General features: G+C 37.3%; 1 protein-coding gene across 1 annotated transcript in view; it reads right to left on the reverse strand.

Annotated features, from left to right (window-relative positions):
- The window catches only part of RNF145 (ring finger protein 145), a 55573-nt gene that overhangs the window by 11869 nt on the left and 25321 nt on the right, over positions 1-18383 (reverse strand). The window contains exons 3-6 of the mRNA XM_079703114.1: positions 14943-15034; positions 6950-7185; positions 3852-4027; positions 328-468 (exon numbers count right to left, since the gene is read on the reverse strand). Of these exons, the coding sequence (XP_079559240.1) occupies positions 328-468; positions 3852-4027; positions 6950-7185; positions 14943-15034 (645 nt within the window). The remainder of the gene's footprint in view (positions 1-327; positions 469-3851; positions 4028-6949; positions 7186-14942; positions 15035-18383) is intronic.

The raw sequence follows: 18383 nt of genomic DNA on the forward strand, positions 1-18383 counted from the left end.
GTATCAAATTTAGAAATCTGATTTTAACAGAGCGACACAAACGTCAAATGGGAAAAAGCAAGTTGTCCAAAAATCTCTTAAATAAATCTAGGAAAGGAAAGTGTCTAATATACATTGTTATGTACGTACAATAAAAATACATCTTTTATACACAGAAATTTAGTTACTTTTTCATAGTATTTTAATCTAAATATTGCAACCATTCCAAAAAAAAAAAGTCCTCAAAATTCCATTTCCTCTCAAATTCATCAACAAAGAAATTCATCATTCCGTCTTCAAGTTACATAAGATTTAAATGTCTAGAGCTATTCAGGGTGAAGAACTTACCGATTCATGGCAGGATCATTCATGAAAGCTCGATAACCCTGCAAGTAAAACTTGCAGAGTGTCAGAACACCCAAGGCAACAAAAGAAACCGTGAAGACCAAACCCAAAAGTGAGTAAGGAGTGCTGCAGCATTCAGCAATACTAGAAAAAAAAAGGGGGGGAAATATTGACCGATAAAAATTGTTTATTTGGGAATTGAAACATCTTAGGCCTTTAAATAACCACCAAGCTTGATCTGATCCTCAATGAAAACACCCAAAATTTGAGATGAAATCACCTAACCACTCTGTTAATAATGTAAATCCATTCTTATTATTATCCTAACCTCATTTTTCTAACTCTTTGGCAAATATTCAGCACATAGCACCAAATCTAAAACACAGTCTTTTTTATTTTTATTAACTATCATCTCCTTCAAAGGTAGTAAAACTCTGAAGGCTTAAATCTTGTTCAAACCTTAAGAAATATCTAATTAACATGCTGATAATATTCAAAAGAAATGTGTATAGTTGCCCTTTCTTCTGAAAGGTTCTGGCTGTTCAAATTGATCAGACTGTACTGCTAATGTGGTTCCTTGTCAAAACTCCTTCTCTGACCAAACTGCTATGGGGTAGGGCCTGTGCAGACTCTGTAGCCCCTGACTCCTCTCACTCCAACAGTGTCTTCCATGTTACTGGTGCTTTACATTTTAATTAATTTAGGCGTAGGTCAATGCAGGTTTTTTCTGGGTTATTTCAAAAGCATGTCCGAGAATACAGCCCAAGACCATTTAAAAATAATTTTAATATCAATTTTTAATAAGGAGAACTGGACTTGCACTAAACCTTGGAAATACTTTCATATTTTACAGAAATACATTCAATACTTTTATTGAACATATTTGAGAATAATTTAACAAGTATTTTGCAAATATATGTAATATTATGTACCAATAATTTGGATTTAGCATTTACAAAGCAACTAATAAAAAAACGTTCAAAGCATGGTATCTTAAGTTTTGAAATTTCAGTGAAGAATGTCTTGCATGGATGAGGAATTCATTCAGGCAAATCAGTATCTGCCCTTTACTATGTAGCTCCATGCCTCTGCTACACGGTTATCCTTCTTACACAACTGTTTTTAAGTTACTTTTTATGTGAAAACATCTAATTTTACGTAGACCACTGTGCATTATGATGAGGAAAAAAATGTTTGGTTTTCCATTAGGAGCCAAAATATCTACCAATCATAGTAGTTGACAGCTAAAGAATAAATAATTTTACGGCATTCTTACAAGTCTAATTTCTGAAATGTTTGATATTTTTCTCAGAAAAGTCATTATATACCATGTTTCAACAAATTGTCCAGTAATTTAAAAATATGAGAATCATGGCTAAAAATAACACTAAAAATTTTACTTCATTCCCATTGGAAAAGTCTGAAAGTCTTACTGAATGTCCAAACAATTTCTCTATTCTTGTGTCTATATTTAAAGAAATCTTTTTTACCCAAACAGTATGATTTAATTACATTTTCAAGAGGAGCACATTCTTTGTCTCTTACTTTAAAAAAGAGTGTGGTGCTATTTTTCAAGAGCATACTAAAGAAAACAAAAGGTTTCAACCTAGCTCTGGGGAAGTGAAAGAGGCTGGGAAATTTATAAAACTTTTCTTCCCATCTCTCCTCAATGAGACATTTTATTGATTTTAGTTTCTATTTCCTGGCTGCAAAAAACCCCTTCTTTTTGTTTTTCAGTTTGTTTGCCATGCTTTGTTGGTTTGTTTTAGTCAGGGTATCCTGGTAAACTTGTGATCCTCCTTTTTGAAAGTAAGTTGTTCTTTGGCAAAGCAACATACACACATAACCTAACGCACAAGAGCATCAAGAAGGACAAAGAACAATGCTTACAGAGATACAAATTAATGAAAGAACCACACAGGAACTTCTCTATGAAACACCAAATTAAAATATTCTTATATAGAGAAGGGGCAATCTATCCTATGTATGGAAAAGGAATAAAGAAGAAAATTATTTTGGCAAGATATCTAAGCCTCACCTAAAATCTCAGCATTATTTTCTTACTTTGTTAAGTCCAAATTCATTCATAGCTTACTGATTTGTTAAGCCTCTTACATTATACTATGCTTCATTTGATTGTGCTTCACAATGGATAATAATCTGGTTTAAAACATGACCAACCCCAGTCCCACACTTAGGTTATCCTAACCACAGAACTGTATATCTCTCTTTCTCTTTAAATTCAGTTACTTTTTGGACCATTTTAAAACTCTGCATAAAATCTCCATGATACTGACATAAAAACAAATAGCAGCGAAACAATGAATTGGCCATTAAAATGTGTTTGATATCAGTTTATTGCATGTTTATAAAAGCTACTTTTTAATTAAAAGTCTCAGAAAGTACAAAATCTGACTCAGTACCAATAAGTTTATTTTACTTACTTGTCAAAATAGGTATCGCCCCATGACATTTTTATTGCTGTTTAACTTTGTAACATTTTCAATCTTAACAAGTAACATGCTCCTTAAAGAGAGTAAATCTGTCTTAAACTTCTCCTCCCCTACACCACTTGGTGCACAACACTCCATCATTCTGGATGGCTGCGAAACAACAGCTCTACTAACTAAAACTCTAAAGTTGTATTCGCCTATACTTACTTCCCAGGAGGAGAGTTTCTTTCTTGCCTTTTAAACGGACAATGAGCCAGGGAATGAAGATGTAGACCCATCTGCTAGATTCTGAGGGCTTGAGACGGAAACTTGGAATTTAACAGTGACAAATGTCTAGATAAGCTCACAACAAAGATAATGAGGTAGAAAATGGACTCTAATGACTTAAGATTTTTTTTTTAATAATTTACTTTAGGAACCAAGTCTTAGAATTCCTTTAGGTTAAATAGTAAAATACTATGATATACTCATTTTACCATTATTTGACTCTATCTTAATACGGAAGCAAAACATTGAAAATAACAAGGCATAGTGAAAGTATATAGGTAAGTCATAGGATTTGGACTCAGGTGGGGTTTGAGTGTCAGCACCCCTTCTTTTGGCACTGGCACCTGGGCAAGTTACTCTTGGTACAGTTTCCTTAGCTCTGAAATGCTAATGATAATAAAGGCACCTTCCTTGCAGGGCTGCTATAAAAGTAAGTATGAAGAAGGGTTTATTAGTGTGGCTGGCACATATTAAATACTCAATTAAAGTGATAGTTATTTTTAGTAACATATTTCTTTTCCAGTAGTTTAACTTGATATTGAAAAAACATTTTTACAATTTGCTACATACCTTTCCACAAATCATTTGCTGTACTACGGTCTACAGTGCAGCCAAATATACCACCATTATTATATTAGCACCTCCCTACATTGCCAGACCTAGGCATCCACTGAGTGAAAATCCTATTTTAATTGAATATGAAGCACTATAAAAAGACGGACAAAAGTTAATTTGAAAAACTTACTATTCCTAGATCAAAGTTTTCTCTTAAGGTTATATATAGTATCGTATACTCTTATTAATTACCTTGTGAGGAAAAGGAAAAGAAGCCTCTCTCGTGATGCAGGCTGATCTCGAGTACTGAAATAGGAGTAAATCTGAAGAGCAAATAAGACGAGCCAGAAAACCATGAACAGTACAGGGACTACCAGCTGATTCCACAGGGACATCCCCAAGGCTAGAAGGCCATATACCTCCACTACCTGAGTAAGAAAATAGGACTTTAGGAAAACACCTTGTATCACTTCAATAAACACATTTAAACACAAAAGAGTTTAACCTAAAGTACTTAAAGAGAAAAACTGAGTAGCTTTTCTTTTCTTGCAAGATTATTTCAACTAAATTCCTTCAAAGTTAGCTCTATACATACAAGTAGGAATTAGCATGTCTTTGTTACTTTTCTGATTTTGCATTATTATTAACAGTTGACACACATTCATCAAATGGCCACAGTAAACTGCCCTAACAGTTCAGGGGTAATGTCAAAATAAAGTCACAGTCAGAGTAAAACTACGTCAAGGGAGTTTGAGGAGCCCTGGTAAACTTACTCATGTCTAATCAAAATGATCAGGACTAGCATGAACGATGCAAGGAGGAAGGGAAAGATAAAAGAATTTTCCAGAGTTTATTCAGGAAGGTCATAGATGAGAAGTAGTTTGATGAAAGACAGAATAATCATTGGAGAAGTTTATTATGGAGCAAAGACAGGAAGTCTTTTCCCCCAGACAAATCAATTCCCCTTGCTCCTACTGTGTATTATTCAAGCAACATTTCTCAAATGATTTGTTTTGCCAAGTGCATTAACACCAGGGAAAAAGGTACACCTAAAAAAAGTTTATTGGGGCTTCCCTGGTGGCGCAGTGGTTGAGAGTCTGCCTGCTGATGCAGGGGACACGGGTTCGTGCCCTGGTCCGGGAGGATCCCACATGCCGCGGAGCGGATGGGCCCATGAGCCATGGCCGCTGAGCCTGCGTGTCCGGAGCCTGTGCTCTGCAACGGGAGAGGCCACAACAGTGAGAGGCCCGCATACTGCAAAAAAAAAAAAAAAAAAAAAAAAAAGAGGTTTGTTCTTTGGGCTTCCCTGGTGGCGCAGTGGTTGAGAGTCCGCCTGCCGATGCAGGGGACACGGGTTCGTGCCCCGGTCTGGGAGGATCCCACATGCCGCGGAGCGGCTTGGCCCATGAGCCATGGCCATTGAGCCTGCGTGTCCGGAGCCTGTGCTCCGCAACGGGAGAGGCCACAACAGTGAGAGGCCCACATACCGCAAAAAAAAAAAAAAAAAAAAAAAAAAAAAAAAGTTTATTAAACTACTATAAGTCAATAAATTAGCTGTCTAGTTTATAAAACAATTTCTTATGAGACTGATTAGGAGGAATTAATTCTCATAATCTGATTCAGCCTAAGAGTACAGCTGTAACCAAGTTTCTGGAGTTACTAAGCCAGGGACCGGACCCTGGTAACACAACAAGGTTCTGCCAAGGAGGTTACAAACTCTAACCTAAGCAGCCAATTGATCTTGCCGGAATGCTCGGTGTGACACCAGAATGTTTCAAAAACTATAAAGACCTTAAATGAAAATACACTGACTTGCAGGTTATTCTAAATTTACATTTTTTCATCTGTAAATCAAATATTTTTTCTAAAACTGAGTCATGATTAACCCCTATTTTTTCCCAACTAGAAAACATTGGAAGAAAAAGTAAATTGTCCAGCTAGCTGCAAAATTATTATTAGCAGCAAACTAATCACTGAGAGGTAGCGTACTTTTCCTCCTTTCCATTCAAGGAAAAGACCACTAAAATACCTGACAGTTTCCATTTCTTGTCTATCCAATTCTTTCCAGGTCACGAATTTCGTAACCTATACTTTATTTTCAACTGCAACACCTTGTGCTACAAGAACCTTATGGCAACCAAGAAGGTAAACATGACACTGAAAAACGGAGGCTTTGTCCTTACGGTGACTCAATAACAGTATCCAAGCAGTATTTACTGAATATCTACCGCTTCTTACAAACCAGGGTAGTTCCACAAGATTGAATTCAAATAAAAAATACATAAATTCATCATTCTGACTCTGAATACAACAGCCCTTCCCCATGAAGAAACTGTTCAATGAGAGTATGAAAATAACTTCATCTTCTTCGGAAGATCTACTTTCAAGAAAGTTGCTCAAGTTAATCATTATGTAAGATGAAGAAATCAGTAGAATCAGGGTAAGGCCAAGAGCTTAGGGAATTTTTCTGGGAAATCTGCCCCTGGGGCCACAACAATAACAACAAGGAAAGGATTCATTTAGTCGTGTATCAGTTTGACCAATCTGAAAAAGCTTCCTGTACCTTACAGTCATGCACACAGTAAAGAGCTAGGAGAGAATGCCCATTTTAATACTCTCTTTATACCAATGTCAGTTTTAAGACCTATTTTATATACTGAAATTCACTGATTAAGTCAAATAAAACTATTTATCTCCTGAATACCTACGGTTTGTGTCTGGAAATAATCTGTTTGAGAGCAAAGGCTGATAAAAGTAGGAGAGACAGAAGCACGTTATGTTGGCAAAATCAGTCTAAGCACCACATCTAAATGAAATCTGTCATACCATAGCCCAGAACTATTTAACTTCTCAGTCTATTAAACAAACGTAAGGAAAAAACTGTACTCACAGTAGGGCTATAATCAGGAAAAAAACAGGATTTGACCTCTAGACATTCAATTCTACATCACTCTTGTCTTTGTTATCGTAGTTAACACTGAATATCATCTACCTGGCACTGAACTCATTCAAATCTCACGGCTACCCTATGCGTTAAGTACAACAGTTATTATTAGCTCCATTTTACAGATAAGTAAACTTAAGTGACTAACCCCAGGTTACACAGCTGGTAAACAGCAGCGTCGGAGTGAGAACCCAGACCATCTGCTTCCGGAGAAGCACTTACTTCACTTTACTGCCTCTCAATAGAACTTAATAAAGAATCTCAGATGCTCCTAATTAGGTTGAAAATAGTGACTATTTTGAAACTGTCAAACATAATGTTACCATGACCATGACTGTGAAATAAAAGTGAACTAAATCTTTAATATACTTAATATTTATGTAGAATTTTATCTACGCAGTCTTACCTGAACCAACTCTCTGTATGCAGACTTGGCAAGGTTATAAGGTACTAGAAGGTTAGACCCGAGAAAATAAAGAACTTCCAATCCAGTAAAAACCATAGCAAATTTGTTGATGATAACAATTGTCTCCAGAGGAACAAGGCAGAGGCGTGCTAGGAGAGGAAGCATGTGAGCTGAAAAGAGCCAGATCTGCTTCGTTTTCATGACACAGGAGCATAACGTACACACCACCAACTGACCTAAAATGGGGGGGAGAACGTATTGAATTTCGAGATTTGGTATCCACAAAATAAAAACAAAACACTGTTGATAAGGATGATGACACAGCTTTTGAAGTTTAGTTAGGATCTCTTAGATAATATTTTAAATCAGATTTTAATTTTATCTGACCAAAATTACATATTCACATGTTCTGTGAATTCTGAGCACCCATTCCCTAGGATTGACTTTAAAAAAGCAGCACAAATATCCACTGGTCTTTATCACATTCCAGATGGCATATATAATACGGCAATTTTTTTTAAATGTCTCATTCAAACAATAATTCAGTTACAACTAAATATATTTAGCTCCTTTTACAAAGGCCCTCAATATTTAACTGTTCTCGTCTAGAGGTGAAAGTATAAAATCCAAAAGATATAGTTACTTGTCCAAGATCATGCTGTGACAAGACTTATTCTGAGGTTTTCAATCTTTAATTGCTTCTACAGGACCATGCAAGCCTTCCCAAATGACTCAATAATGAGAAGTTAAAACTGAGAAGTTTAAACAACAAATTCTTCTCACAGAGGATTATGCATGATTATAGAAAAGTTAGGGGCTTCCCTGGTGGCGCAGTGGTTGAGAGTCCGCCTGCCAATGCAGGGAACACGGGTTCGTGCCCCGGTCTGGGAAGATCCCACATGCTGCGGAGCAGCTGGGCCCGTGAGCCATGGCCGCTGGGCCTGCGTGTCCGGAGCCTGTGCTCCGCAGCGGGAGAGGCCACAACAGTGAGAGGCCCGCGTATAGCAAAAAAAAAAAAAAAAAAAAAAAAAAAGAAAAGTTAGGAAATACAGAGAAGTAAAAAGGAAAAAGAAGCCTCAATCTCCTACAATCTGTCACCCAAAGGTAGCACTGTTAATGTCGTCTTCATTAAATAAGGTATTGCATGTAAAGCCTTTGCATTTTATCTGAAACCTAGGCAGTGCTCAAAGTTATTCATATTGTTACCTTTTCAGATTTATTCTATGCATGCGAATATACACAAATGTTTTATATAAAGGAGATTATAGCATACACACAATCAGCTTTTCATTTAATACGTATTATGCATATATCTCTCAAACAAATAAATAAAGGCTTTTGTGTTTTTTTTAGTTAAAAAACTGAACGCATGACAATATTAGCATTTGGCTATTTTCAAATATTTCATAATTATAAAATGCTTTGTTATGAATAAGCTTGTACATTTATGACATCATTGTATAAACTACTTGGAGCACATTTCCTAATATTTTCTTAGCCTAAATTCCTATAAGCGGGATTACTGAGTCAGAAGAAACGTTTTTTAAGGCTTTTGACACATACTGTCAATTGCCCTACAGACACAAAACACACAGTGTACAGGGTGCCCATCTTCCCACCTGTCAACAGTGAAAATAATTTAAGAAAGGGAAGGGCAAGGAATATTTTCTAAGTTTTTGTTAAATTTGTATTCTGTCATTTACCAGTAGCACTGAACATCACTAGTAAGTAATGGGTTGGCCAAAAAGTTCGTCTGAGTTTTTCTGTAAGGTATTACGGAAAAACCTGAGCGAACTTTTTGGCCAATCAATATGTAAAAGCATTTGCAATTATTTGGCAAAACGTTTGCTCACATTCTTTGTCTATTCTTTTACTAGGATATGTAGCCTTCTGTTGTTGGATCAAGATATTAGCCTCCTTTATCATAGGATTCTATTATCCCAATCTGTCATTTGAGTTATTTTAATAACTTTTTTCTCTCACAGTATAGAAGTTTTTATTATAAAGGGTCAAACCTATCAATCTTTTCCTTAATGGTTTCTACTTCTGGTGCCATGGTTAATTATACGGCTCCCCCTACTCAAGATTATACATGTCATCACCTATATTTTCTTTAATTTAAAAATGAATATATATGGAAATTATTTTAGAATAAGGTGAAAAGTAAAGATCTATGTTTGTTTTTCCAGATGTGTAGTCAGTTGTCTCAAAACTAGCTATTGGAATCATCCAATTCTTTTCTCATTAATTTGAAAAGCCACTTTGGTATACTGCAGGATCTTCTGTGTGTTTTGTGTCTGTGTCGGAACTTGCTATGTCTTTTTCACTGCTCTGCTCTGGGGACAGTGCCCACTATTCCTTTTCACTGACTGGACAAGTCTCCTCTTATTGCTCCTCTCAGAATTTCTTAGAAATTCTTGAACAGGTCGTCTTTCAAATTAATTTAAGAATCAGTCAAATTCTCTTCCTTCTTGCCAATGAAAAGCAAAACAATATTTTTAGATTCTAATTTGTGTTCTATCCATATTATTGTCAGAAGAATTCAAAAACGGCAACTATTTTTATACAAAGCTGGGAATTTATTAATCTACTACACTGTAGGTAACATATGTGGTATTTTTTCCCACAAAGTACTAATTTTAGCCTTTAAAGAACTGATATTCAAATCACATGAAAAACATTCATAAAGGCATTAAGAAAGAGAAAAACACCTAATAATAAAGAAAATTGAGGCAGATCCCCCCCACCCCTTGCTCTCACCCTCTGTTCCCTTGCAGTGTACTCAACAGATCTCGCTTTCTACCCTCACTTCTGGCTCGGTAAATTCTTTTACCACCCACGTTGCCAGCCCCATCACCGCACTCCACAGCATTTTGGTGGCCCACACAGGGAATGCCTCTCTCTCCTCTCTCTGCCTTTCCTAATCAGTCTTCCGATAGTAGTGATCGGCCTAATGACTTGGAGCAATTGAAGGTCCCCGGCCAGGGTTATTGCTCAGCGGGACCCAAGGCCTCCAGACGGGCTCCGACTCACTGTCACCCCAAGGGCTACGTTCTGGAAAGTCTTTTCTCCTCTTCAACACTGCCGATGGTCTAAGGTCCCTGAAGACCAGGGATTGCACATCCTGACTCTTTGGTGGACCTAAAGCCCAGTCCCGTATCGACTGACTGTCCCTGCCCGATGGGGCTGCAGTGTCCTTTGGGCCTAGCTTTGGGACTCCTCACTTCTAACACCTGGTGCATTCAGCAGCGGCAGCTCGTCTGGGGCAAATCCAGGCACGCTGTGAGATCCTATTTTCTCTTTCCATCCTGATCCACCAACGTCACCAAGTGCTTCAAACAAGTTGCTACAAAACCGACTGCATTCCATCAAGCTACAAATGGTGACAAGACAAGGATTCCAACCTCTAGAATCAATACAGTTGACTACTCTCAAACAGGCCTCCCAAAATTTCTATTCACACAGAATCCCACAGCCCCACAGCCGACAGGCAAACCCAACTGGGACCCAATGTTGCCCCTTCTCAGCAGGAAGTAGCCCAAGATGATGTTGTTGCCCAGACGTCAATGATTTGACTCTGCTGATCTGACAGGGGGGAAATGTAGAGCTTAACAAAAGAACAGCCATCTTAGGCTGGGGTGGTCCTTTTAAGATAAGACAAATGCACTCTCCCCCCAACGGAATTTATCAGCAGTCACAAGCAGTTGTCATTCCAGGCAGATAGAGCTATGACACACCCAGCCCTAACCACTAAACGGGTGGAACATTAACCCAAGGGTGACCAGAGGGGACCATAAAGGCAGCCCAGTTTCTCTCCCCCAGCGCAGACCCCCTCTTGGTGTCCCCTGCTGCTGCCCTGCAGTGTACTCAATAAATCTCACTTTCTACCCTCAGAAAAAAAAAAGAAAGAAAGAAATAGAAAAAGAAAACTGAGAAGAGAGGCCACCTAGTAAGATAAGTCAACAAAATCTTAGGGGCTAGCAAACAACTATCAGGCCACTACTCTTTCCCCGCCCTGAGAAGAAGACTGAATTTTGCTCTCTGGAAAGGCTGAAATAGGCTCCTGGGCACCGTGCACAGCTCAGGGCGGAGGTGAGGTGCAGTGCCCAAATGAAAAACGGAGGTTAAAATAAAAGTCTGCACCCAGAAAGAGGAGATCGCTCTAGATCTCCAAACACTGCTGCCATGTTTATTGCCACCCAGCTCTTGTCACTGACACTAGCCTCCCCTACAGGAGATAGAAAGATTCTTCTTTGGGGAAACTGACCCAAGTCCAAGTGAAAAGACCTACAAATACGCACACTTCGGGGTCCCCCCAAAAACAGCCAGTCCCACTTGACACCAAATGTGAAACATACCCGTTGGTAAGCCTTAAAGAAATTCCAATCGACAAATTAATAACTCACTTTAATACAAATGATCACACAAGGATATTTAAGTAAAACTTACAGTTTATCAGCCTCATATGGGGTCTAGGCATCATTATTTATAATTTTTTATGTAATATAACCAGGTGATTCTAATCCAGGCTTAAGAAATACTGCTGTCCCAGGTAAGGCAAAGACCAAAACAAATGGAGAGAACGCAAGGAACAAAAGAAAGCTTCAAAGTAAATAATATATCTAAGAAATTTAAAAGACTGTCACAAAAAAGAAAACAAACTCCAGGATATTAAAATATATAACAACAAAAGGGTTGTAAGATAAAGTTGGGAAATCTCAGAAACTAAAACAAAAGACAAAGAGAGAGAAAATGGAACAGGAAGAAAATTAGGGGCTTAATGTGGGAGGAACCTTATCCAATTAAGAGAATTTCCAGAAAGGGACTAAAGAGAAAACAGCAGGGAAAAGTTATGGTGAGTTGAAAGGAGAGAGGCCTCTGGGGAATGATACCTGAGAGTAGAGAGGAGTGGTACAGGAGAAAGCCGATTTTCATCATAAAATTGTGGTATTTCTTGACTTTTAAAAGTAAGTATAGGGCCTCCCTGGTGGCGCAGTGGTTGAGAGTCCGCCTGCTGATGCAGGGGATACGGGTTCGTGCCCCGGTCTGGGAGGATCCCATATGCCGCGGAGCGGCTGGGCCCGTGAGCCATGGCCGCTGAGCCTGCGCGTCCAGAGCCTGTGCTCCGCAACGGGAGAGGCCACAACAGTGAGAGGCCCGCGTACCGCAAAAAAAAAAAAAAAAAAAAAAAAAAAAAAAAAAAAAAAAAAAAAAAAAGTAAGTATATTTCTTTGATTAAAAAATTAGCTAAAACTCTGAAAGAAAATACTCAGAGGAAATGCTTTAATATTAGGAATGATGAGGAATTTTCATTCTAGTATGTCTTACTTTCACTGTACTCATAGCTATGATATTTAAATTTCCTTGTTCAAGTTCTCAGAGCTTTCTGAGAATCTGCTGCCTGTGTTATAGTCGTCAGTTTGGCTCAAATAAAATTCTCTTTTTTCTTCTTAAAAAAAAAAATTTCCTTGTTCAGCATGATGTAAACTTCCTTTAAGCTCTGAAAATTCCCATAAGTCTAGGACAGCACATTCGGTGTTCAGCTTTGGGGTTACAGGCTTCATTTATCTTCTTTCACAGAAGAGTATGACTCATATGCTGTGATCCTCTTTAAGAGAAGACTACTCCTCTTATTTAGGTGAAAGAAGAAAGGAGTCATACTGTTAGTGGAAATCTTTCCTATAGCTCCAGAAGAAAAGGAAGTTGTTTAACTTGACATGCCTATTCCAACTGACAATTCTGAATAAACCAAAATCACAATGTACTCTTTGGATTTCAGGATGCCACTGTAAGAACTATCTCCAAGAAGTCTGTAATCCTAAGAAATGATGGCATATTCAAATTACTTAATTTTTCATTAAAAGTTCATTAGTGAAATGGAAGAAAAGGAGTAGAAACTTACTTTAAAATCAAAGTCTAAAGAAAATTGCTACTGAATAGTTGATGGATTTTGTTTTATTTCCAATTAATTGAATCTTAGTTGAGTAAACACACTATCATAACCACTGATAGGAAAAATTTAAGGAAATATACAGACTTATACTAAATTGCATCCATTATAGAATAAAAGAGAACACTTTATGAGTTTTCTAACCTAGCAAATATTTTCATACTTGGATGTTACGACTACTGAATATACCAATTCATGGGATATAGCCATAAAGCAACATTATTTTTGTGTCCTACTGTCTTAAAAGCCACTCTGTGAACTGAGTGTTCTCCTGATCCTAAGGCAAGTCCCATACCTTTTCTAATCTAGCAAAGGTTACACAATCTAATCTAATCTAATCTAATCTCAATCTAATAACAAATAAAACTTTGAAGCTGATTTGAAGTTGAGGGTTTTCCTTTATTCCAGCTGAGGCCTCCTATGGCATCACAGAAAACCTACAATTGTGAGAGGGAGTAGAGAGGTTAAGGCAAGCTTCTTCCTCTTTCTCTGCCGGTGCAGTCTCACTCTTTTCCTGACTTACTCACGACTGAAGCAGGCAGGGAAGGAGAGGGAGGGAAGTAGACAATTCTTACTGAACTATGTTCTTACAATGGTATGGTATTGGTGCTCCCTGCAGTTGGCGTATTTACAATTGATCTCCTTTCTCCTGGGCACGTCTAAGGATTCTTCTGATCGTTCCCATCACTGTGGATCTCTCATCTGCAGTACCCTTGATGCTTGTTATGTACCCTCCTCTGGCTGTTTTTGGTTCCTTCCTCAGCTCCTTGGAATCTAGACGTTCAATCCCTGTTGGAGTCTTCTCATCCTTTATAAGGGCCCTCTTGGGAGGACCTAAGAAAATTCCATTGACTCTTGGGGCCCTCATCTAGTCCATAGTAAACTAACATCCTTTGCCTACACAGGTTAGATGATACAGGAGAACCCCGCAAGACATTTTCACTCCACAGTCAGAAACTCAACAGCCAGCCAGCCAGCCCAGTGCTGGCCTTTATATCAGACTAGAATTATAATACAAGCCATATATATAATGTATAATAATCTGGTAGCATCATTTTATAAAGGTAAAAAAAAGTAAAATTAATTAATAATATATTTTATTTAACCTAATATCTCCCAAATATTATCACATAGACATTCAATCTATATTAAAAAATTAACAAGACAGTCTACATCATTTTTGTACTACGTTTGAGAAACGTTTGGGTGTGTTTTATACTACAGTATATTTTAATTTGGACTAGTCACATTTCAAGGGCTCATGAGCCACATGTGGCTTGTTTTGGATGGTGTAGCTTTAGATATTGCAGGCCTATGTTGGACACCAGTCTGTAGTATCCCCCCTAAGCCACAAAAAAATATGTGTCTCCAAATGGTCTACCACTAAATTCTCTAAATGAGAAGGGCCCAGAAGGTATTTTTAGAGAAAACAGCTCCCTAAAAAATCCTCCTCCAAATCCCAACATTCAACCTCTTAACACCCTCTATATGGGTGAATTTAAGAATTACATACTGGTTTTCTCTCACTTTCTTTTTTGAAACTTTGGCATGGTAGGGTCTAGTATTTCACTTTGGACTGTATCTATATTGTTTTGGGGTCCTAGCCAACACTTCTATTTTAAGCATTCTGCTATCTGAATATTTCAATCATGTCTCAAGTTCTTGATGTTTCTGGCACTTTATTTTTGACTATAGGATAATGGCTTTCAACAACAGTAAACAATATTAAGACATTACATATTTCATTTTAATCTTACAAAGTAATTATTAGCTTTATTTTAAAATTAATCTTCCCAAATACTTACATTACCCTTAAAAAAACACAAGCAACTACAGGCTATATGTGATCATAAACATGTAAAATAAGAAACACCTATGTATGAGAGAAAAAGACTAACATTTAACAATGGCTATGTTTTGAAAGTCATCATGAATAACTTTGAGTTTTCCAATTTTTTGCATTAAGTATGAACCAATTTTAGAAGGTAGTAATTAAGATTCGTTGGTTCCTACGTACACTTTTAATTCTTTTATAATACTTACCTATTAAGGCTGTGGTAAACCGATTCATGGAGAGAGGTTCTAAATACATTGGTCCTTCATAGGCGGACTCCAGTTCACTCCTAACATAGTCCCTAAATAAGTAAAATGATAAGAATGTATTAGATACATTCCAAGCACATATGGGAGACAGAAGCTGCTACAGCACAGCATTCTTATAAAAAGCATATTATGTTAATAACACCTCTCTCCACATCTATACTAAGGAAAACTTTAGGTACAAAAAATTATAGAGGGATGGCCTTCATCTCCTTTGTCCATGCACTGGAAACAGAATTTACTGAAACTGAATTTTACTATGCAGAGAAGCAGCCAAAGCTCCACTTTGTGGGATTTTCTTTCTTCCCACGACCTTATTAAATAATTTATGCCCAGGAAAAAGCCAGTTGAGATGCTATCTCTCAACCCTACTACTTAACTGATAACACCTAATACTATTACACTGAATTTCCCCTCTTTTGACTAGCTTCCATCGTCATCCCTCCCATCTTCTTTTCCCCAAAGTTTTGTCCCAAGTTATACTTAATTAGTTACAGGTAAAATCACAAACTAGCTAGCAAACTAGCTTGTAGCAGGACAATCCTTAAAAACTGTCACTTTCAAGTCTACAGGGAATCTATAATTAGAATTATAATATTTAGTAGGCTACAAACTTATTTTGAGATAAATTTTAAATCAAATCAAACATTCCTTTTAAACCTTAATTCATTTAACATTGATCACTGAGAAATAACAAGATTTAAGTAGTGGCCAAAGAGCCTTTACACTCTGAGAAAACAGAACTTTTAGGGCAGAGGCGGGAAGCACAAAAAGGGAGAATTTAATTTATTATCAATAAGTTCAGTGGTAATAGTAGAACATGGCTGTCTTAAGTTCTTCTGACATCAAAGTAGGAAAGTTTGTGTTAAAAAAATTCTCCTTTTCTTCACTGTACTTTATTCACTGTACTTCAATAGTTTTAATGTTTCAAGTATTTCTGAAAAACTCAGATGGCTGTATTTACTTTTTCCATGAAATTACTTCCTATTAGGCAATCAAGCTGAATTCCTTTAGCATAACATAGCCAAACAAGAAATGACCCTTACATAATCAGCAAGGAGAGTATTGCCAAAAATCAACATTAAAAACTAAAATATAAATTTAAAGCAGTTTTGGGAACAATTATAAAAACCAATGAATGACTAAGCTTCTTGGGTGATTTTGCAATTCTCCTCTATAACTCTAGGAGGATTATTTTTAACAAATAACATATTAATAGTCTCTTTCTAGTAAAGAGAAAGCCAAATTCTCAAGGGGAATGATTCTAATGCAGTGGCTGTCAACCAGGGGTGATTTTGCCCCTGACGGGATAGTTTGCAATGTCTGGAGACATTTTTAGTTGTCACAGCTTGGAAGGGTGGAGGGGTGCTACTGGCACCTAAGCCAAGATGTTGCTAAAACATTCTACAGTGCACAGAACAGCCCCCACAACAAAGAATTACCCACTCCAGAAGGTCAGTGGTTGAAATCCTGTTTTAATGTAGAGAGACACAAACGCTACACGTGCAAATTATATATAAACATCTGATTACTAGAGTAGCATAGGTAACCGTCAATGTAATTATTATACTTTATATAGCTTTAAGATAGAAAGCTAAAGAATTAAGAGAATTATGAAGTTTAAAATAAAATAGACACATAACTACCATTTACGTTTACGAAGTCTTTGAAAATGCTATTAAAGAAATAAATTTATATTCAAAAGAGATGTAGCTCTGAGTCCCAGTACTACCTAGGCCTTTAAAGCCAAATAATTTCTTTTTGGCCATAGCACATTCCTCTCAAAGAGATCCAGTTTAAAAAGAGGCCACGTGGGACTTCCCTGGCGGTCCAGTGGTTAAGACTTCGCCTTCCAATGCAGGGGGTGCGGGTCTGATCCTGGGTCAGAGAGCTAAGCTCCCACATTCCTAGCGGCTGAAGGACCAAAACATAAAACAGAAGCAATATTGTAACAAATCCAATAAAGACTTTTAAAAATTAAATAAAAAGAGGCCAGGGAAAACCCATAAAGACAAAAGGCAGGTTGGTGTTAGCCAGGGGATGGGGGGAGGGGGAATGGAAACAACTATTTAAGGGAAGCAGGTTTCATTCTGGGGTGATGAAAATGGAATTACATAATGGTGACGGTTACACAACATTATGAACGTACTATATGAACTTCGCTTTAAAAGGTTAATTTTGTTACATGAATTTCACCTCAGTAAAAAAGGGGGGCCTACAAGAGCACTATCTCCAAGGGGAAAAGCCAAAAGATGGACCAAAAGGACCTCAGTCCCAGGAGCTCTCTCACAGAGAGGTACGAGGGGAGGAGATGACAGAGTTGGGTTCCCTGTCTTATTTTCTCTCACATGTTTGCTTTTGTCATCGTATTACTGATGTTTCATAATAAACTCAGGAAACTCAACACTATCAAGAATTTCTGGGCTTCCCTGGTGGCGCAGTGGTTGAGGGTCCGCCTGCCGATGCAGGGGACACGGGTTCGTGCCCCGGGCCAGGAGGATCCCACATGCCGCGGAGCGGTTGGGCCCGTGGGCCTGCGCATCCGGAGCCTGTGCTCCGCAACGGGAGAGGCCACAACAGTGAGAGGCCCGCGTACCGCAAAAAAAAAAAAAAAAAAAAAAAAAAAAAGAATTTCTTATTGCTGAGACATTTGCTAATTGTTTTGTATTATTTCCTAGCCTACTTTAGTTTACCCTCTTTTTAAAAGCCTCTTTATTTTTCTTTAGTCCCTTACCTTAAATTCTAATTTCACATAACAAAACTTCTAAGGAAAATTAATATTTTCTATACTTTTTTATTCTAACTCAGAAAGAATTTGCTGTATACCTATGTTGCTAGCACACTGCTAGGCCCTGAAAATACTGCAGTAGACAAGAAAGACATAGTTGGTGTTAGGATGAAGCTTACAAACCAGGACAGGAGACATACATTAAACAAATACTTATGCTAACAATTATTAAATTACAATTGTGACAAATGCTGTAAGAAAAAAATATAGAATGTTGTAATGGTTTTTTAAATTTTTACTTTTATGTTCACAACCCTATTTATTTAAAAATTATCTTCTATTATCTTTACTTCTAGATTCATATTTTTCCATTTAGCTAGTTTTTTCTGCCTTTTTATTTTAAATATCACTTATTTTACCTCTCATTCTATTTCATAGGGTTATTTTAAAGGGTTTAATGCAACCATTTCCTTTTCTTTTATCCTACCCTATGTTTCTTTGGTTGTTTTGTTGCTGTTGTTTTTAAAGTTTCCTCTTAACTTTCTAATTCTTTTTATGATTTTCTTTTTAGTTCTTTTTCTCTTTCCATGTTTCATTACTCTGTGATTTGTTGAGATTATAGGACACTAAGGGACGACTACATTCCAGAATAATCA

The sequence above is a fragment of the Hyperoodon ampullatus genome (assembly GCF_949752795.1).
Source record: "Hyperoodon ampullatus genome assembly, chromosome: 4".
Lineage (NCBI taxonomy): Eukaryota > Metazoa > Chordata > Mammalia > Artiodactyla > Ziphiidae > Hyperoodon > Hyperoodon ampullatus.